The sequence below is a fragment of the Lolium perenne genome, chromosome 4, assembly GCF_019359855.2.
Source record: "Lolium perenne isolate Kyuss_39 chromosome 4, Kyuss_2.0, whole genome shotgun sequence".
Classification (NCBI taxonomy): domain Eukaryota; kingdom Viridiplantae; phylum Streptophyta; class Magnoliopsida; order Poales; family Poaceae; genus Lolium; species Lolium perenne.
Window position 1 is genome coordinate 157,476,857 of NC_067247.2, and position 22,285 is coordinate 157,499,141.

General features: G+C 43.0%; 2 protein-coding genes across 2 annotated transcripts; both read right to left on the bottom strand.

Moving 5' to 3' along the window:
* Positions 1 to 12,083: 12,083 nt before the first annotated feature.
* Positions 12,084 to 13,016, bottom strand: LOC127347326 (protein FAR1-RELATED SEQUENCE 2-like). Its single transcript, XM_051373525.1, has one exon. It carries the CDS (start codon positions 13,014 to 13,016, stop codon positions 12,084 to 12,086), a length of 933 nt encoding a protein of 310 aa, XP_051229485.1.
* Positions 13,017 to 13,220: 204 nt separating this feature from the next.
* LOC127347327 (protein FAR1-RELATED SEQUENCE 5-like) lies at positions 13,221 to 14,606 on the bottom strand. Its single transcript, XM_051373526.1, has one exon. The coding sequence runs from the start codon at positions 14,604 to 14,606 to the stop codon at positions 13,221 to 13,223; it is 1,386 nt and encodes a 461-aa protein (XP_051229486.1).
* Between the last annotated feature and the right edge of the window lie 7,679 nt (positions 14,607 to 22,285).

The following is a 22,285-nucleotide window of genomic DNA, read 5'->3' on the forward strand; positions in this document are numbered from 1 at the left end:
AAAAACAGCAGAAACAAAGAATCGGCTCTTCGGCATCTCGTCAATAGGTTAGTGCCGGAAAATGCATAATAATGACATATAATGTGTATAAAACATGCGAGTATCATCATAAAAGTAGCATGGAACATAAGAAATTATAGATATGTTTGAGACGTATCAGGTATTCATCGTGTCCTTCAATCACTGCCACCAAGTTACAAGAACTTCGTGATGAACTACAACATGCAGAACATGAATAAAGATTTACCTGAACTCTTTTCCATGCTGAAATCTGTTGAAGTAGAGATAAAAAAGGAGAATCAAGTGTTGATGGTCAACAAGACCACCGGTTTCAAAAAGCAGGGCAAGCCTAACAAGGGTAACATCAAGAATGGCGGCAAGAAAGTTGTAGCGCATCCTGAGAAGCCTAAGGCTGGTCCTAAACCTGAGACTGTGTGCTATTACTGCCAGGGGAAGGGGCACTGGAAGCGCAATTACTCCAAATACTTGGCCGATCTGAAGAGCGGCCACGTCAAAAAGAAAGGTATATTTGATATACATGTTATTGATGTCTATCTTACTGGTTCTCGTAGTAGTGCCTGGGTATTTGATACTGGTTCGGTTGCTCACATTTGTAACTCAAAACAGGAACTGCGGAATAGACGAAGCCTGGCAAGGGACGAGGTGACGATGCGCGTTGGAAATGGATCCAAAGTCGATGTGATCGCCGTCGACACGCTCCCTCTACATCTACCTTCGGGATTAGTTTTAAACCTCAATAATTGTTATTTGGTACCTGCGTTGAGCATGAACATTATATCTGGATCTTGTTTGATGCAAGACGGTTATTCGTTTAAGTCTGAGAATAATGGTTGTTCGATTTATATGAGTAATGTCTTTTATGGCCATGCACCTGAGATGAATGGTTTATTCTTGTTAAATCTCGATAGTAGTGATACACATGTTCATAACATTGATGCTAAGCGAATTAAATTGAATGATAATTCTACTTATATGTGACACTGTCGTCTTGGTCATATTGGAGTGAAGCGCATGAAGAAACTCCATTCCGATGGACTTCTTGAGTCACTTGACAGATGCGAAGCATGTCTAATGGGAAAAATGACTTAAGACTCCATTTTCTGGTACAATGGAGCGAGCTACAGACTTGTTGGAAATCATACATACCGATGTGTGTGGACCAATGAGTGTAGCATCGTGTGGTGGTTATCGTTATGTTCTAACCTTCACGGATGATCTGAGTAGATATGGATATATTTACTTTATGAACCATAAGTCCGAAACTTTTGAGAAGTCCAAGGAATTCCAAAGTGAAGTAGAAAATCAACGTAACAAGAAGATTAAGTTTCTGCGTTCTGATCGCGGAGGCGAATATCTGAGTTATGAGTTTGGCATGCATTTAAAGAAATGCGCAATACTTTCACAGTTGACACCGCCGGGAACACTACAGCGCAATGGTGTGTCCGAACGTTGTAATCGAACTCTCTTAGATATGGTTCGATCTATGATGTCTCTTACCGATTTGCCGTTATCGTTTTGGGGTTATGCATTAGAGACAACCGCATTCACTTTAAATAGGGCACCATCAAAATCCGTTGAAACGACACCGTATGAATTATGGTTTGGGAAGAAACCTAAGCTGTCGTTCCTTAAAGTTTGGGGTTGCGAAGCTTATGTAAAGAAGTTACAACCTGACAAGCTAGAACCCAAAGCGGAGAAATGCGTCTTCATAGGATACCCTAAAGAAACAATTGGGTACACTTTCTATCACAGATCCGAAGGCAAAATCTTTGTTGCAAATAACGGATCCTTTCTTGAGAAGGAGTTTCTCACTAAAGAAGTGACTGGAAGGAAAGTAGAACTCGACGAGGTTGATGAACCTTCTCTCATAGATCAGAGTAGCGCAGTGCCGGAAGAAGTTTCTGCGCAGCCTACGCCGGTAGGAGAGGAAGCAAATGATGATGATCATGAAACTTCGAACGAGGTAGCAACTGGACCTCGCAGATCGACGAGGGAATGTACCACTCCTGATTGGTATGATCCCTGTCTAAATGTCATGATTGTGGACAACAATGATGAGGACCCTGCGACGTATGAAGAAGCAATGGTGAGCCCAGATTCCAACAAATGGCAAGAAGCCATGAAATCCGAAATGGGATCCATGTATGATAACAAAGTATGGACTTTGGTAGACTTACCTGATAGCCGCAAGGCTGTCGAGAATAAATGGATCTTCAAGAGAAAAACAGATGTTGATGGTAATATTACTGTCTATAAAGCTCGACTTGTCGCAAAGGGTTTCCGACAAATTCAAGGAGTTGACTACGATGAGACTTTCTCACATGTAGCGAAGCTAAAGTCTGTGAGGATTTTGTTAGCAATAGCTGCATTTTTCGATTATGAGATTTGGCAGATGGATGTCAAAACGACGTTCCTTAATGGTGATATTGAGGAAGAGTTGTATATGGTACAACCCAAAGGTTTTGTCGATCCTAAAAATGCTGACAAGGTATGCAAACTTCAGCGTTCCATTTATGGACTGAAGCAAGCATCCCGGAGTTGGAACCTACGCTTTGATAGGGTGATCAAAGACTTCGGTTTTATACGGACTCATGGTGAGGCATGTATTTACAAGAAAGTGAGTGGGAGCTCTGTAGCGTTCCTGATATTATATGTAGATGACATATTATTGATTGGGAATGATATAGAACTATTAAGCAGCGTTAAAGGTTATTTGAATAAGTCTTTTTCAATGAAAGACCTTGGTGAAGCAGCATATATTTTAGGCATCAAGATTTATAGAGATAGATCAAGACGCCTAATAGGCCTTTCACAGAGTACATACCTGGACAAGATTCTACACTTTCAACCGGCATCTAGCAATATTATCCTCGGGGATGTAGATGCAAAGTAAGACGATAAAATCAAGCACGGAAGCCGTGTCGCTACGTCACATACGATGACAAAAACACCGGTTGTAGGTTCCTCGGGCGCCACTACAAGCACTCGGAGTGCTCCTTCATAGACTAAGTTGATGATCCTTATCGCACAAGGTATGAATGCTTTGTTGGGGCATATCTGGAGTGACATGCTCTATGGGGACTTCGACATTTACCAAGCTCTTCTCACTCTCTCTCCTCCATTGTTGAGCTTGAAGAGCTTGCCATATCTTTTGATTCCTCCCATGTTTCTTGAATCTTTTTGAGTGAAAAGAGAGGAGATATATATCTACTTTTCCACCAATCAAAATCTTCGCTTAGTGGGTTCTCTTTTTGTTCTTCCTCCCTTATTCCTCATAAGCTTTTGTAGCTTTAGTGGGATTTGGAAGTGAAGGAATTGAGAACTCGTGTTCTTGCCATTGCATATTGCATCAGTTTGAGTTCTCTACGGAGATTCGGTAAAGTCAGAGTTCATGGGTGATTTCTCTTGGGTACTTGTACCTAAAGCTTGTACCTCTCGGGTTCTTGGAACCCTAGACGGCTTGTTGGCATTTGTGGCATTGTGTCCTTTGTGGAATTGTAGCCTTTGTGGTGGTGTTGCCCCCGTGGTGTTGTGGCATTTTTAGCGTTCTGGGCTTCATAAAAATTACTTGGATTCTCTAGTTGTTATGGAATCTGCCCCAAGTTGGTGACCTTCGTGGACTTTAATTGGGAGCCTCCAATTAATTTGTGGACCTCTCCCCCTTGTACGGGTTCGATGACCACTCTCAAGTGTCCCTTAGTAGATCGATGATTTCCCTTTTGGTGGGAAGGCTCGAAGAGAATACGACGCGCCATTGTGGCATTTGGAGTGCCTCGTGCATGCACACCGCTCCAACGGAGAGTAGCACCCGCAAGAGTGTAAACTTCAGGATACATCGTTGTCTCTGCATGCCTCAATTGTTCCTCAACCCGATTTTCTTATTTATGAACTTTACTTTGTGATATCCTTCATGCTTGAAGTTCTTTATCTTGCTATCAACTTGTTGTTTATCTTGTTTTCCATAAGTTCTTGGTGCACATAGGTAATACCTAGATTGTAGGTTTTGTGCTTGAAAAATTAAACATCAGTTTTATCTCACACTTTCTCAAGCCCCTAAAGTAAAGAGTTTTTAAACCGCCTATTCACCCCCTCTAGGCGGCATCGTTGGTCTTTCACTCTTGACACATCAAAACTATGAATTTGTCTTTTACTCGTACAAATACACATGATATTATTTTTTAGCCTTCATTAATTATTGTAAGGCTGTATATCGTTCCTAAATATTTTGGCACATTTTATTTCATAGTTCCATTACATTTTTAAAGTAGCTAATTTGTGGCCATATCAATAAAAGACCTATGTTTCCTTGTGTTTTTCATAGAATTATTTATGGAGTTATGAAAAAACCTACTCCCTCCGATTAATATTAATTGAGTTCAATATGGATGTATCTAGAACTAAAATGTGTCTAGATACATCAATATTAGAGTCAATTAATATGAACCGGAGGGAGTACATAATTTATGGGATTATATAAAAGAACGACCAAACACAATAAGAACTTACCCAATTTCTAATATGTGCTATAGCACTGGCTTGTCTTACACGGTGCTCACCCGTCCGCTCCGTCCGATTTAGATCCTACGGCCAGAAGCGATTTCCGACACGTATCATGAAAGCCGAAGCGAATCCCCTTCTTCCTCTCGTGATTTTCTCCGCTCGCTTCCGCTCTCTCATCCGCCGTACTTCCCCGCGTCGCCCACACCAAATCGGGCCTCACCGTCGGCGAGTTGGTCTCCGGGAAGCCGTCTGCGAGGTCTCATGTAGCATGAGGCACTAGGGGAGAGCAGAATCGGTGGTGGGAACCAGTGGATCGGCTCGTCCTCGCCCGATTTCGGTGCATTCGAGGTGGTGTTAGGTCTGGATTTGGTGTCGTCTGCCAGATCTCTGGATTCTGCGTCTGCTTCTCGTCGGTGTTCTTCGTCAAGTGCTGGTGAGTGCTTCGATTCGGCGCATTTGATCCTCTCATGTTTCCGATTTCGCATTTTCCTGTGATGCGCGCTCGGTTTTTTTGCGATGGAAGTACATCCCCCATCCCCGACTAGGTAGCAATTCATGTCCCCCGTGAGTCCGTTCTAGTTCCCCACCCACGAATTTTTGATTACACTGTTAGTTTTCCCCACCCAACATTTGTTGATTACACTGTTAGTTCGTTCTAAAGTTGTTTCTGCAATGTTTCATACATGCCTTCCGTGTGTGTCCGTACTTATTTGGTATTGTAGGTGTTGATTATGTGAACGAATAATCTCCAGAGTATATTGCTCAACTTTTAATTCAGTTTTTGTTCAGGTTGTATTCAAATAATTTTGAGATTCATATGGCAGACTAGTCAAATGTTGTAGATCTGGTTTTGTAGGTTGATAGGTTTTTGTGATTTTGCACTCATGTGTTTCGTTGTAGCATGTATAAAACCTTGTAGCTAAGTACTTCTCTTTATTGTTAATTTTTTTTGTTGCATGGCATAGGATGTATATTTATCATGCATGTAATGTATATTTTTAACTGTCTGTTTAAATTCAGAAAACTACATGTAAATGCATAGGATGTATATTTTTCATGCATGTAATGTATATTTTTAACTGTCTGTTTTTCCAGTGTATATTCATCTGCAAAATATATATTCCCAATTGTAGGATGTATATCCTTATACTTATGATGTACATTTTCTATTTCTGGGTGTTGTTTTTCAAGTTTTAGCTGTCTGCAGAATGTATATTCACTTTTTATAGGATGTACATCCTTTACATAGCTGACCACAAAGTATTGAACAATGCAATTTGCTACTGCATTGTCAGTAGTTCATGCCATGTCTGGTGCTACTGAAATATCCTTAACTGATAAATTTGCAGACATTGTGCATTTCATGTGATGCCCCGCAATTGGGTTTATTGGTTGAAATGTACTTCCTAGTGCTTACATGTGATAGTATTTCAATTGTTGATCCATTAATGCTCTATCGCATTTATCTGCAAGGTTTTGTAGTCCTGGCGTTTTGATTTGTGTGCTCACTGAGATGATGTTAGAACATATACAGTGAAGACACAGTAGTGTGTTGCTGTTGCCACTGAAAGGCTAAGCTGACGGCACAAATTAGTTTGCTCTTCGTGAACTTCAATCATGAATCGTGTTAATTGCTTCCAGTGTTCGAAGTGGTTATGAATGTGAAGGTGAAGCAGAGCCGTATATTGTAGGGATGTGAGATTATGGAATGGTATTGAAGCCTTGTACTACCTTGTTTGGTTTTAGGAAAAAATTAGAGAACGGAGGGAGTAGTACTTGTATATCTGAATCTAGTATAGTAACATTTCGTTCCTAGTACAGTTTCCTCTCCATCCCCACACAAAAAAAGAGTAGCAGTTCTTCATGCTCGAATGTTGCTAGATATGATCAAATGTGATTGAAAGCATGGTGATACCGCAAGTGGAGCACAAACAGGGGAGGGGGTAGCACTCCCATTTGCTGCTTCTTGATCACTCACACAAAAGTTGGTTGTCATTAGCTGTAGTAAAGGGTTTAGCTCTTGGTCACCCAGAAGTCGCACAGCCAAACCCTACAGCATGCAAATGTGTAAATTTCTAATAAGTACCATCCTAAGCATCCTAGTCAACATGTTTGCATGGCGGGTTTTCTTGCATTCACCTGCGGGGGAGGGGGTAGCATGTACAATGTTTATGCTTAGGATGTACATTTTCCCAACTTTCTGATTTTACTCAAGCTTTTTTAGCAAACTATTTTGTCTAAGTGCTGTATATTCAACTGCACAGGATGTAATAATATGTAGATAACTTCTGTTTTGATCTATGCAGGGTTTTTTTGGACGATTTTACTATTTTTGATCATCTAAGTTGTAATGAAAGCAGTCAATCCAATTGTAAGTTCTGTCCCCTCAATTTTTTTTTCATTCAATGTTGACTAGGATGATTTAGGGGGGGTGTAATACTTATGGTGCTTTGTTTTCTTTTCTTTTCTTTTCTCTTTTGCAGATACGTTCTAAGACCCCAAAGAGCCGGCAGAAAATGTGTCTGCGGGTAACGGGCATGAAGAGCAATCACCATTGCAGAGTGTCCCTCCTTTGCATGATGCGCACCCAATTGCATTTGAGCCAGCTGAAACAGTGGATTGCCCATCAGTTGAAGAAGAAATCCCTGGGGTAGAGACTAATGTTGCTTCCAAGAAACCGAAGGTACATGATAACAAACTTGCTTCTACTTACCGCTTCCTCGTTTTTTTTGCATGCATTTGGTGGGTGTGCTCTGATGTGAACTTTATATTTGATGCAGGTCAACTTATTCAACCATTCTTCTCCAATGAAGGTTGTGAGGGTTTGCAAGGGAATGACGAGCAAGCAGCGTACCTTGATCAGTGAAGCAGAATTTTCCGCCATCCTAAGCATGAAATGCTCCAAGCTAATACCAGAGTTATGCATTTTCCTGATGGAGCACTTCGATCCAGTCGCCTGTGTTCTTGATTTTGGTGATAGGGGGAAGATACCTGTTGATGTCCAGTCAGTTGTCAATGTAATGGCAGTACCCATGGGTAATTTCCCTGTCCCATACAAGCAAAATATTGAAGCAACAAGTTTTGTTCTCGAGATGATGGGGATCAACAATGGCAAGCAACCAACTGTCGCAGCTGTGGAGTTGCAATTAGGGGAAACATATCCTGTTGATGCTGCTTACTTGAGGAAATTTATCATTTACCTAATCTCTTTTGTGTTTGCTCCTACTACTGGAATATATGTCAGTCCAAAGTGTTACCCGGCGGTTATTAACACAGAAGCAATCCCAAGGTTGAACTGGGCAAGATTTATTATTGACATCCTCATTCAGACCGCGAATGCAAAAGGAAGCAAGAATTGGTTTAAAGCTTGCATGCCATACCTCATGGTTAGTTTTTGTTGATTTTGACTGTTTTTTCTTTTCCCACACATTTCTCAATGGTTGTAGATAACACATACTGATTTGCACTTTCCAATTTGGTTTCTAGGTCCTATATGTTGATTCATTGCAAACAGATGCCGTAAAGGTACCAGTTGGTGGGCCTCGCATATGTGTCTGGACAAACAAGCTCATAAAGCGTGTCGTAGAGCTGGACACTAACACGGATGGATCGTTTGGAAAATTACCGGTACTACCCCGCTTTTTCCTTATTCTGGTGAAATTTTCTTATAGCATAAGATTCTGGTGAAAAGTATCTATCTGTTTTTCGATATTTGTTTTGCCTGCATAGGATGTATATTTTATACAACTTTTCTGATTTTGTACATGTAGCTAACAAAATGTTTCTTAAATCTGTTTTGATATATTTCATAAGAAGCTAACAAATGCTTTATACATTTGATGTTTTTATTTTTGTACCTTTAACCCTATAGCTAATTTGTGTCTCTGGTTTCGATTTATACATAAGAAAGAGAATTTGATCCATATAAAACTATAAGCTAATTTTTTCACCTTTTTGCATTTGGGAGAAATATACACTGAAGCTTCAAATAAGTTCCAATTGTTACCCTTTTTCCAAATTTACATATAAACTGTACTGTTCCATAGGTTTTTTACCCTCCATATGATGATTTATAATTTTTATTGATAGCATGTATTTTTATATCACTTGCATGATCTCATTTGTTGACCATTTTTCTTTTAAATGTTCCCAGCTCAAGGCTTGCTTCAGGAACAAGCCATTTTTGTTTTCTGCTGAACCCTCTGTTGTAGACATGTTCATCAAACGACATGCACCAGTATCTCCAAATGATGAAGTAAGGCTTACCATTTTTTGTTACTTCTAGTGGCATGTTCTACTTGTTATTACAAATACACTAGATTTTTCACTATCCTTTTTTTTTATCTTTTCTTATGTAACAGCAACTGGTAATATACAGAGAAGCTTCTAGCATGTGCAATGTGTTTGAGGATGGTCTTGCAGAATTTGTGAGGTCATTTGCAGTTAATCCAGGGAAGGAAAGCTCTGAAAATCCTCACCAGGCAGAGGAAGATGTGCAGAACATTATCAAGAAGAGACGTCGTACAAGGCAGAAGTTGACAGAAGCTAGAAATGAGGAGGAGGTGTTACTGGACCACATGGCAGGTACCACAGAAGTGGAGGTTGTTCCAGAAATGGGGTTTGTTGCAAAATCTAAGAAAAGAAAGCCAGATGATAGATCTATTGCTGCTGCAAGGCCTAAGAAGAAGAAGATGAGAGGCTCTGAAATTAATCCGGAAGAGCATGTTGTCATTGAAGATCATCAGGATAATTTTGACACTGAAGTGCATAAGGAGGAAGCGACTGCAAATTTGTTTGAAGAAAAGGCATTTGGTTGTCAAACTGACCACATAGTAGGAAACTCTGAACTTGCTGAAGATGAACAACAAACACGAAGCAATGTACAAATGGAAGAACCTGTAGAAGTCAACAAGGATGTGTCAGCTGTAGCTACTCAGGAGACAGAAGTATCCCTTCAACAGACCAACATGGGTGATGCCCTAAGGAATCTCCAAGTTTATGGTACATGATCTCAATCAAGCACTGAAACTCCTCCAGCTGTTAATAATATGGAAGGAACTAAAGGGAGCCAAGAGGAAGAGGGTAGCCAAGGTTCAGGCCAACTTAGAACAAGGAGAAAGAAACCAGATTCTTGTAGCCCGATTGGCAGGAGGCCTGTCACTAGATCAATGTCACCCATTAAGCAAGATGTTTCCGCCAGCCCGATTGGGAGGAGGCTCACAAGATTTGCTACTGCTGAAGCACGGGCCAATGCTAGCATGAACAAGGTTTCTAACTCGCCATCAAGCGATCAAAGTCACAACCCTATTCACGCTGCAAAGCTTAACAGAGGGATAACCAAGGAATTGGCTGTTCAAACTGCAAATGAAACAGATTATCAGAGAAAGGTGAGAGAGCTGGCGGAACATCGCCCATCGTTTGATCTTGGTTTCAGTCAAGTGGAAGAAACACTAACTGAGCAAAAAGACAGTGAACATGCAGTAGATGCGCAAGCAGTACCTGAGAGGGCAGTAGCTGATCAAACAGTAGGTCAGCAACCAGTAGCTGAGCAAGCTCTAAGTGAGCAAGCACTAACTCAGAAAACAGTAGCTGAGCAAGCTCTACCAGATAAATCAGTACCTAACCAGCAAAATGTCATGGAAAGACCGGAAGAATATTCAGAGGTTCAAGAACTTGTTGTTATTTCCAGCAATGATGATAGTGGTGACTCACTGGATAAAATATATGCTTCTATTGAGATGCCTTCCTCATCAGGGAAGGGCATTGTGTTGCAAAATGCAAGAACTTCTCCAAGGACGCCTGGTAGTACCACACCTATTCCGCAAACGAGGAGGGTAGTCAAGCTAGGTCCACATCATAAGTCTCCATTCGTTGCAAACGCAAAGAAACCGTCTGTTCCTAAGTCAGATTCTGAGTTATACGACAAGGTTTGCATGTATGGAGGGAAAACTAAAGATACATTGAACGGTGAACGGAATATTGATTATGGAGACTTCTACATTTACCTCCGTGATTTGGCTGACTCTGTCAAGCCTGGGGGTTGGTTAAGTAACTCCACTTGCGAGATCGCGTTGCAAGCACTTTCTACAGAGATGGCCAAGCAGAAAAAGTTTGTCATGCCACTTAGGATTGCGGTTAGTGCATTACCAAGCTTTTTGTTTCCTTTCAATGTTTCCATTTTCCAGTACTGCCATTGGCATTAGTAGTGTCATTTGTTTCAGTAGTGCCATTTTCCAGTACTGTGATTGTGTTCTTCAATGAAGTAGTGCCATTTTGAAGTAGTTCCATTTTATCAGTAGTTTCACTTTTTTTTTAAACGTGTGATCCTCTTGTTTCCTTCCATATGCAGACAAAACTCAGAAGTGCTGCCACTTGTTTGACGGATAGATCAGTGAAGAAAGCATTCGAGTGTTCTCCTAATCACCGTCTTGATCACAAAGACATGGTAAGTCCCAGGTTGTTTCTTCAATTATTACTTTTCACATATAAACTGTAGTTTTATAGGAAATAGTTTTAGAGAAAAGATGTAATTACTGTCTGGTTCACTTCGTTCTTTTTGGCGAATCTCGAATGTGTTGATGTTTTATACATTTAGGCTTTAATTAAAATTGAGTTGCAAACCTCTTGTTTAGAACAAATTGAGGTATTCATGTTTTTTCACAACCATGCAGGTAATGTTCTCAGTTCTGCAAGACTTGACACCTGACTTGGATGTCATGACTGGGCAGTACTATCTTATCGTGCTGAACTTGAAGTCCGGTAAGTTTGAAGTGATGGACTCAATGAGATGTGAGAGTGATCGTGGACTCATGAAAGATTCTCGAACAATCATCGGAAGTATAAAGCATTTGTGGGCAACGAACTACAGTGAGTCAAAAATTGATATCTCAAAATATCAAACAGTGCACATAAGTACGCCAATGCAGGACACTAAGTAAGTTCTAACATATGCTTTTTAATTGTTCATCTCAATGTATTCTATTACTTCTTTCTACAGGAAAGTACATTCAGCTTACTAACATTCTTTTTTTCAAGGTATGACTGTGGGTACTTTGTTCTAAAGTTCATTGAAGAATGGAATGGGAGAAAGATGCTAGCATTTAGAGGTTCAAACATGCCAGCTCTCAGGAAGCTTAACTTGAAGAAATGGGTGGACTTTCACAAGAACACAATCAACTGGGAGGAACTTCTCTTCTCATAAGAAGTTAACCAGTGGTACATTCTTCATGTATGGCTCAAAGGTACTACTTTTGTGGAGTACAAAATGTATTTTTCATGTTTTACATGTAAATTCAGAATTGGATATATATTTTTTCTTCATGATTTGTGATGAACAATCCAACAAGTAAAAAGCATGTATTTTACAGCATGCAAATTCAGATTTTATGAATGTTTTAAGCATGAATGTAATTAATTCACAGAACTTGGATTTAAGACACCAAATCATAATTCCCAGTGCAATAGATAGTTTAACATTGGACAATGTATAAAATAAATTTTTTACAAAGAACAAATCCACCACTACTTGATAACATGAACAAAATATGAATCCCCTTATGTGATTACACCATTTCACGGAAGAAGTCAAATTCTTTGGGCTCTGGTACTGGTGTTATCTTATCTTTGCACGTAGCCGCAGTGTGTTGAATAGACCCGCATACGCTGCATTTGACAACTTTGGATGACTTCAAATGTAAACCAGACTGTTTTCTTTTCTCTGCTGGACGACCTTGCTTTGGAACATACACTGGATCCTGAACATGATCAAACTGCGAAAAACTATCAAGCCCACCATCATTTGCGCCTTCTCCATCTTGTGCATCATCTTGAGCAGTAGTAGCATTTTTTCTTTTCTTACGTTTAGCAGACTCCGAAGCTTTCATGTCTAACAATTCTTTCTCTAAAGCTTGCATGTATTTATCTGCTAGCGCCTTCCCCTTATCAGATGTTGATGCAATTTTGGCTACTTTAGTGAAATTATTGCACATAGTTCCATAACGTAGCTGCTGCCTTTCTTTGTTACTCATTTTTCTGTCTACTGGTACCTTTGGCAATTCCAATTTCTCCTCCACGATAATTTCCTCTGGTATTCTCCACCTCTTGAGGATGTACTTCTCTGGAATTCTGTCAATGTTACCCAATTGCATCATCACTCTAAAAATATGGCAGCACAACAACCCATCCCTGCTGAACTTGTAGCACTCGCAGTTGTAATTTTCAGCTTCCAAATTAGCCTCTACCTTGTAGCTTCTACTGCCATAGCCATAAACATAATTCTTGATAGGGCTAACATCGTACGTTTCATGACCAACATGATGTACATTATAAGATGTCACTTTACGAAGCTCCGCACGAAAGCGCAAGTAAATGGGCCGTGTATACACCTGCAAGGCTTGCTCTTCAACTGGAAAATCTCCCCACGCCCTAAGAGTCTTGTCTTCATCCTTGAATTCAACTGCATCCTCCGCTACATCAATCTTTTCTTGCAACTTCATGTACTGAAGGAAAAAATGATGCAAATTGTTGTGCGGGTCAATGTAAGATTTCAAAACAGCGTTGAACCCCTCACTACGAGCAGTAGTCTGTAGGAACGGAAAGAACCTTTCTTTGAAGTAGGCTGGCACAAAAGTGGCTCTAATATGATATAGATCATAGAGATGGGTGTTGTCCACTACATTGTGTTTGGTAATCATTTGTGCCTACCTTGTTTCCAACTCTTCAACCGACATGCTGTAATCAATTATCTTGTTCAACTCTGTCCTTAACTCCTCATGTTTTGACAAGAAGTTGCCCAAAACGGCCTGCGCATTTTGCATAATGTACCACCTACAATTTCTGTGGCAGCAATTTGGAAATGAGACGAGAACTGCACTTCTCATTGCAGCATCTTGATCAGTTATGAAGTTATCTGGCTGCAGACCACCCATAGCCTCAAGAAACTCCTGAAACAACCAGACAAAACTCTCGATGTTCTCATTCTTTAGGAACCCACATCCTAGCTGGATTGTTTGACAATACCTATTGATTCCAACGAATGGTGCGAAAGGCATATTGTACATGTTGGTCATGTAGGTGCTGTCGAATGAGAGGCAATCACTGTAATTTTTGTAAGCAGCAATCGCTGGCCCATCTACCCAGAATATGCGGTCCACTTTGTCCGCATGATCTGTATGTATGTTGAAATAGAAATCTGGGTCTTCTTTTTTTATCCTTGCAAAGTGAGCTAGTAACAGGGACATGTCTTTGTGCGTGTGTTCTTCATCAATTTTAGCCATGAAATTTCTCACATCCTTACTGTCATAGGGTACATTTGCGAGACCGCCATAGACCTCTCCCATAATCCTCATTACCCTGCCAGCAGATAGATTAACCTTATGCAAGAGCTGAACAAAATCCTTCTCTTCCTTAGGTATTCCTTTGTGAGATCTCAAATACTTTTTCAAGGAAAACTTCTTCACCAAACTGTGATTGTGTTCTTCAATGAAGTATGTGACATACCAGTTTGTTCCTCTCCTTTTAATTCTCAATCTGGCTTTGCATTCAGTTTTCTTGGTGATGCTTCTGTTCCTTTGCCTAATAGGTGGTGCTTCTAACTTATTGATGTCTTCATTTTTTCCACTCTTGTTGCAAACAAATAGCTGTTTGTCTCTTTGATCATCAATTTTCAAAACCTTGGATGTACTGCATTTGATGGAAAACCCAATCTTCTTAGCATATCGGTTGTACTGCATCTTCGCATCCTCCCATGAATCATAGATCTTCCCTTTGAAAGGGGTTTCAACTTCAGTTTGGCTGCATGGTGTTGACTGGACTTCACCCTCATCTTCATCACCGCCGGAATCATCAGTTGATAGTGTTTCAGCAGTTTCCGGGTTTGTGTCAGCAGAAGCACCAGTGTTGCTTCCACTCACATGCTTGCTATGTTCTGAGCTTTTGGTCACATCTGGATTGCTCAAGGTCCTTTGTATGCTGCCTGTTACTTCTATTTGCAAATCATGGAACAAACTGACATCTTCGATTACCCTGTCACCTTCAATTGCTGGTTGATTTAGATCTAGTGCTCCTGTAGAACATTTTGGATCCATATCTGCAATCAAAGTTGTGTATGTCTTAGTTCATATTGTACAAAATGTTTAAGTCTGCCCAAATCACTTGAGCATAGCAATTACATTTAAAAAACCAGGGTTCCATAATTTCTTTTGAGCATTTTCACTTGAGCATTTTTAGATGTAAACTAACCATTTTATTACAATCAAATACACATGTTCTGGAGTGGTGCTGCATGGATTTTTTGGAGTGCTTTTTAGGGGTAAATTTCATGATGGCTTCAGAAGTGCTTCTTTTTTATGTCCTGCTCCCAACTGAAAACTTCATGGAATGATGCAAACAAGCAGATGTATAAATCATGCAAAACAGAAGTGCTCTTTTGGGTGTATAAACCTAGCTTCCATGCAAAGTTTCTGGATCAGTATGTTTGCTATGTTAAGTATGACACATATCTAGCTTAGTTTCCATGTTCTTTTTGTGTTCTGGATCAATACATCTGATGCATGCACTGGTATGTACATGCCAAGTTCTCTTTTGGTGTATAAAATTACTTCCAATGCAAAGGTCTGGATCAATTTGATGCTATCTTAAGTTAGATAGGTCAGTAGCTTAGCTAACTTTGCATGCTTTTTGTTCATGTTCCTACAAAAATAACATGCTTTTCCTGAACATGAATACTTTTTCATGAATAGAAGTTTTTCCATCCGAATTCCTGATGGCTCAGTTGTTCCAGATCTTGGGCAATAGAAGTAAGAAACACATGTACTGGAAGGTTTGGGAGTTTTGGGGCGAACAGGGGTGAGATAAGAACAATTTGTTACCTCCAGGTTCTTTGTCCCCAGAATGTTTCTTCAAATCTGCCCAGGTTTGTATTCCCAGAATCCTGTTTCTTCAGATCTGCTAGAAGTACTGGGAGGTGGATGGAGAAGTTATGTTTCTTGATGAAATTTGGAGGAGGAAGATGTATATTCCTATGACGGTGGAAGAAGTTTGTCCTCCAGCAATGGTGGTAGTCTTGGTAGAAGAGTTGGTAGAACCTCTCCTGGCAGCAATGGAGGTAAGATCTGAAGCCATCGTGAGGAAGAAGGATAGGAGCTAGGGTTTCAGGGAGGAATTGGTCGGGGGATGTCTGTTTCTCCCGTTGGCATGTATATTTATTTCCTGTCGTGAGGCGTTGTGTGGTCGTGGAGATGTTCTTTTTTCTGTTGACCGAGTCAAAAAAAAACGGCGTGCAAGTTGGCATGTGAGGCCGAGGGACCACTTTCTATTTCGGGATAGGCTGGCGGGACCACATGCTATTTTGGGAAAAAAACGATTCGGACATGGGGGGACTGTGGTAGACTATATGGTGCTACAGCACTGTGTAGCCATGCCCAAGAACTAAGGCCCCGGAAGTCCGCAGAGACCTCCTGGCGGCTCGCTCATCACTGGGAGTTGGACGTTCATCCGTCAGCATTGTGCTTTACTAGTGATAGTCTATGAGGCTTACTAAAGGTCCTACCCGTGAGAAAGCATTTTTTTATGTATTAAGTATATTTGAAAATTACTGACAAGGTATAATATAAATATAAACATACTAAATCCATACACAACAACAACGACTAATTATATAACTTCATTCAACGAGATGAAATATTGCATTGTATTGACGGGCCATGAGTAAGGCCAGTTCCTCCTTGCAACCAAATGCCAGCAGCTCCATGGATTTCTGCCTCATCCTTCGATGAAGTCTTGCATCTTTAGATTATCCTTCCAAAGATCAGTCCCCCGATAAAGCATTAGACAGAGCAAAGAGCGTTGGAGGATAGTTGTATGTTGGTTTCGGGATGGCCTTGTGGACGTTGATTGGAGACGCAATGGTGATGCATAGTAAGAAGGCTGCACGCGAGCTGGCTCGGGCCAGGCTCGGTGCGAGCCGTCCTTCAGCTCGCTGATTTTGGGCTCGGCTCGGTCCGGCTCGTTAGGCAAACGAGCTGGAAATATGGGCTCGGCCCGAGCTTTGGGTTTGCTCGGTGCAGCTCGCGAGCCTGGGGTGGCTAGTCACTGACGGGTGGGCCCGTCTTCCCCGGCAATGGCGGAACGCAGAGCTCCGGGCGGAGGCAGCAGAGACAGTCCTTGGAGGCGCCGATGAGTGTTTGGAGAGGAAGACGGCGCCGGTGAGCTCTAGCGCGCCGGTTGACTGGCACGCACGACGCCGACGGCAACTCATGGGTGGTTGCGGGCTTCCGGCGGCCATCAGCTATGGGCAGCGTCTAGCGAGGAGAAGCGGCAGCGTAGGTCTGTGCTCTTGCATGTGGGCAGCGGCGTGCTAGAGTTGCGCTCTTGCGCTAAGAGGAGCCAGCGAGGAGGAGCAAGAGCACCGGCCATGGCGACATCTGGGGCGGCGGCGCGTGACGCCGTGAGGGCTCTTCGCAGCGCTCTGGACAACGACGGGATGTGAGGAGCGAGCGGCGAATCCTATTCTCCGCTTAGTGCGGGCGCTATCGGAGGCTCCGCCTACGTCGATCTCTCTACTGGGCCCAGTTCCTCGCCTCCTTCTCTCGTCACGAACGACAACATCGGTAACAGCTTCCCTCTGTCCTTTCTACTTATCCGTTTCTGATTTTCGGTTTTCTGGCCGCAGAATCTCGCCTGATTTTCTGGGTGTTTACCGTTTTGCCAGTACGTTTTTATATTTAATCTGATTTATCGGTTCATTTTTTGGAAAGTTTTCTTTTTTTCTTTTTCATTTTATTTTTTTCGTTTTTTATTTTCTATTTCTGTTCAGTTTTTTCACTACTTTTCTATGATTTTCAGATTATGAAAAATGTTTCGTTTTAAAAAATGTTCAGATTTTAAAATTTTGAATTATGATAAATGTTCATTTTATAAAGAGAAATGTTTGATTTTTAAAATTGTTCTATTTTGAACTGTTTGATTTTATGAAAATTGCTTAGATTTTGAAAAATGTATTTTAAAGTCAAAAATATGTACAAATTAAAACTTTGAACATTTAAATCTGAACAAAATTTTCATGTAACCAACATAGGGAAAACCTTTCAGTTTTCAAAATGTTCAAAGTGGGAATGCATTTATTTTCCAAATTTGTTCAAAGTCGGAAACCGTTCATAGTTAAAATTTGTTCATGTAATAGAAATGTTCTAGGTGGAAATCACTTCATTTTCTAAATTTTGTTGAAGCTGCAAACAGTTTGAGGTGGGAAACCGTTTATTTTTTAAAAATGTTCAAGGTGGAAATGCGTTCATTTTCAAATTTGTTCATAGGCGGAAACCGTTCAATGCGGAAACCGTTCATAGTTGAATTTCATTCATGTAATAGATATGTTCAAGGTGGAAACCCGTTCATGGTTTAAATTTTGTTCTTTAACAAACCGTAAATCATGGAAATCCGTTCATGTGACCAACGTAGGAAAAAACTTTCATTTTTTCAAAATATGCAATGTGGGAATCCATTCATTCTTTGCAATTTGTTCATCATGGAAATCCATTCATGTAACCAACCTAGGAAAAACTGTTTCACTTCTCAAAATGTTCAAAGTGGGAATGCGTTTATTTTCAATTTTATTCAGAGACGGAAACCGTTCAAGGAGGAAACCGTTCACAGCTGAAATTCGTTCATTTAATATTCATTTTTTGAATTTTGTGGAAGTTGCAAACCGTTCGAAGTGGAAATCCGTTCATTTTAAAAAAAAAATCAAGGTTGGAATCCGTTCATTTTCCAATTTGTTCAAAGGAGGAAACCGTTCAAGGCGGAAACCGTTCATAGCCGAAATTCATTCATGTATATATGATCACAGTGCAAATCCGTTCATATTTGAAATTTCGTTTTTTTTACAAACCGTTTTATGCTTTGAAATTTGTTCTTCATGGAAATCCGTTCATGTGTCCAACATAGGAAAAACCTTTTCATTTTTCATAATATTCAAAGTGGGAATCCGTTCATTTTCAAATTTGTTCGGAGACGGAATCCGTTCATACTTTTACGGTTTGTTCATTATGGAAATCCATTCATGTAACCAACCTAGGAAAAAACTTTAATTTTTCAAAATGTTCAAAATGGGAATGCGTTCATTCTCAAGTTTGTTCAAAGGCGGAAACCGTTCAAGGAGGAAATCATTCATATGTTGAAATTCGTTCATGTGTAACAGATATGTTCAAGGAGAAAATTTTATTTATGAAGATTTCAAAATCTGAATGAATTTCACTTTGAACATTTTTTAGATCTAAAAGATATTTAAATTTGAACAGTTTTCAGATATAAATATTTATTCAAACCATATAAGAAAAAAAGAAAGGAAAATAAAAAAAATAGCCAAACCTTACAAATTTTTTTTTTGAGCTTAGCCAAACCTTACGTAAATATCAGCACCACACCGATTCAGCGAAAGTACGTGAGCATCCCAAGGCAGGTACGTAACATGGGCCAGGCCCATCTTAGGCCAGCACATCCGATTCCCTAAGCGGAGCCGCTCGGGAACGTCGCTTAAGGGCATGTACAATGGTTGATAAGACGGTCTTATCTTATGCCTTTTGATATGACAATAAAACATGGTATACAGTGGGTTATTTTTTAGTCTTATCTTTAGCCTCGTGTATTCCTAAAAATATGGTGAGACATATTGTGCTAAGAGATGATCTCTTAGCCAAGAGAAGGCAAAGATCTTTTTTTATTTCTCTCTCCTCCAACTCAGCAATTATCTTATGTGGCATTCCTAAGATAAGACTAAGATAAGGACGCGGCGTTTCTAGTCTCGAGCACAGATGCTCTCTTTTTCCCGGTGGGCCAGGACATTGACGGACGTTTGGAGAGTCTGACTGATATAGTTTCTGATCTTGTGGTCCATGATGATGAGAAAAACATGGACCCGCAGCCTCCTTCAAGCCCCAAGCAGCCAGCGCCGAGCAGATTTGCTGTCGGTTAAGGGCATCTCCAGCGGCGCGACGCAAACGGAGCGACCGTTTGCGTCCGCTTTGGTCGTAAATCCGTCTGGCACCCTTTCCAGCGGCACGACGCAAAGTGACCGGGCCGTCCGCGGAGACGCAAACCTGGCCCAAATATGCGCCAGGTTTGCGTCTCGGCGGACGCTGCGCGGACGCGCAAAGTGTCCGCTGTGGTCTCCATCGGGCCCGCCTGGCAGCGAGCCTGCATGGAGGGCATCGCTTCCGCGGCCATCGCTTCCGCGGTCAGCGCTTCCGCGTCTGCGCCGCAGCCTTCGCCATGAATGCCGCAGCTTCCTGTTCTGCGCGTGCACTGGCGGGCGGCGGCTGGGCTTCTGCACCGCCTTCAATGGCATCGTATCCCGTGCGCGGCCGCCCTTAAAAGTCCAGCGGCCGCGTTGCTCCTTCGCCCACAGCTTCACTCGCACCACAACCGCCGCTGCGCCATGGGGAAGAAGAACGACTTCGAGGCCTCCGGCAGCGGCAGCAAGAAGGTGGCGCTCCCCGTCACGGTGGGGAGGCTCATGCACGGCAAATGGGTGCCGTGCGACGCCTGGTCCGGCGTGCAGCTGCCTGGCGGCGGCTCGGCCGCCGGGTGCCCATCCCTCCGCACTGCGCGCGAGCTCGAGCGGACCAAGGAGATCCGGCGCAGAGGCGGTATCTGCCGGCGGACCTCGCGCCGATCCGGCGTACGACATCGACTCCGAGCAATGGCGTACGTACTGTCCACGGAGACGGACGAGACGCAGGGCTGGCTTCATGGGCGACGTGGATTATCCCTTCGGCCCCGCACCGCCGGCTCGTCGTCGCAGCCGCCGACGCGACGTAGCAGCCGCAAAGCACAATGACCGCGAGGACGAGGACGACGACGACGAAGCCTACGCCGTCTACGACGACGACGACTACATCGAGGCGCTCGCGTACCATAGCGAGGAGGTGAAGGACGACGGCCGACGACTACGTCGGCCTCGTCTTCCACGAATGGCAGCAGGCCATGGCGGAGGGCCGGAACTTCGAGTTCCCCGACAACATGACGGACGACGAGATGGCCAAGCTCGGCCTCCTCGTCTCCGAGTACGACGCGCCTGTGCAGCCGCCGTTGCCCCGCTACGCCACCGCTGTCATGCCGCCGGGCCTGTCCGCGGATGAAGCCCTTCGACAGGCGCTCCTGGACTCGGCGGCGCCTCCTCCACCGCCGCCACAGCCTTGGGCGCCTCCTCCACCGCCGCCACAGCCTTGGGCGCCTCCCCCACCGCCGCCACAGCCTTATGGCTGGGCTCCTCATCCGCCGCCACAGCCGCAGCCCTGGGCGCCTCCACCGCCGCCTCAGCCGCAGCCTCCTCAACCTCGAGCACCGCGATCGCGCCCGGCGTACGCTCCCCCGGATGGCAACTGGCCGTGGGACATACCGGAGGTCATCATGCTCGACAGCGACGAGGAGCAGCACGGCCACGACAGCGACCAGTAGGCGTTTTAGGTTTTTTTTTATGTTTTCAAGTATGTAAGTTATGTTTCAGTTTTTGTAAATTATGTTTCAGTTCAAAAAAATGGTTCGTCCTAAAAAAAAATGCGTCGTGCCGCTGGAGTCACCCCCGACGCAAACGGACGCGCGGTCGTTTTCGACCAAAAGGGCCGACGCAAACGGACGCGCGCGGACGCTAAAATGCGTCGCGCCGCTGGAGATGCCCTAACCCACGCGGCAGCACCCTGCCCTCCGCCACTGATGGCCCGCCACCGCACTGCTCTCCGCCCTGCTCTCCAACCTGACGGCCCGCCAGCGCCAAGAAGCAGCAGCTCTCTGCCGCGCGGGATCGGTCCAGGCCTCCACACCCAGGACCAGCGCAAGGTCCTTGACAGTGACAAAAGCTCTGCCGTTGCGGCTGTTTCCAGCCACGAAGCTATGGTCGGAACATGAGGGCTCAGAAATTTTGTGCCATGGTCCACTCCGTCTGATTATTGTGTACCGATAGACAGAGGATGACGGAAGTAATTATTGCAAGCTCACAAGTGGGCCAGAGAGCAACTGGTCTTGCATTTGTTAACTCATACGAGCATGGATACCTGCCAATGCCGCGAATCTTACAGAGAATGGATAGTGCAGATAAAGAGTGCACCTGTGCCCGAGTTCAAACATGCATTTCCGCTAAGATAAGACCATTGTACATGCCCTAAGGCGATTAATAGGAGCGTGACCTACCCCCTCGTTCGATCTTCTCATGGGCCAGAAATCAGCCCACTCTCTCCCTTCTCTGAATTCTTTAAAAAAAATCAGCGAGCTTTCGGGCTGGACCGAGCCGAGCCTGGCGAGCCAAAAGCCCACGGCGGTCCAAAAAAATAGGCTCGGCTCGGTCTGTCTCTTTCGCGGGCCGAGCCAAAAACTTGGCCCATTTGTCCAGCCTTAATAGTAACGCACATACACACATCATTGTTAATAGCCGTGCCGCAGAACATGATATTTTCATTCCTCAATAATTCTTTGAGGATCTTTGGGACTCTCTCGGCATGGAATATTTGGAAAAGGAGACACTCGTATGCCGCCACGAAAAGTTAATGGCATGGAAGATCCTTCTGCCTCACTTTTCCGGTGTGTCGGTGAACTCGCAATCCAGGCTAACACACTTGGCATGTGCGCCGTTGAGGAACTCCTCATAGATGTGCCAAGTCCACTTCTCCACCCTTGATGCACGGAGGGTGCACATCACCTTGAAATGCATGCATTCTTAATTGAATTAGTATAGTCCGGAGTTGGGAACCACCATTAGAATGGAAGAGAGATGATT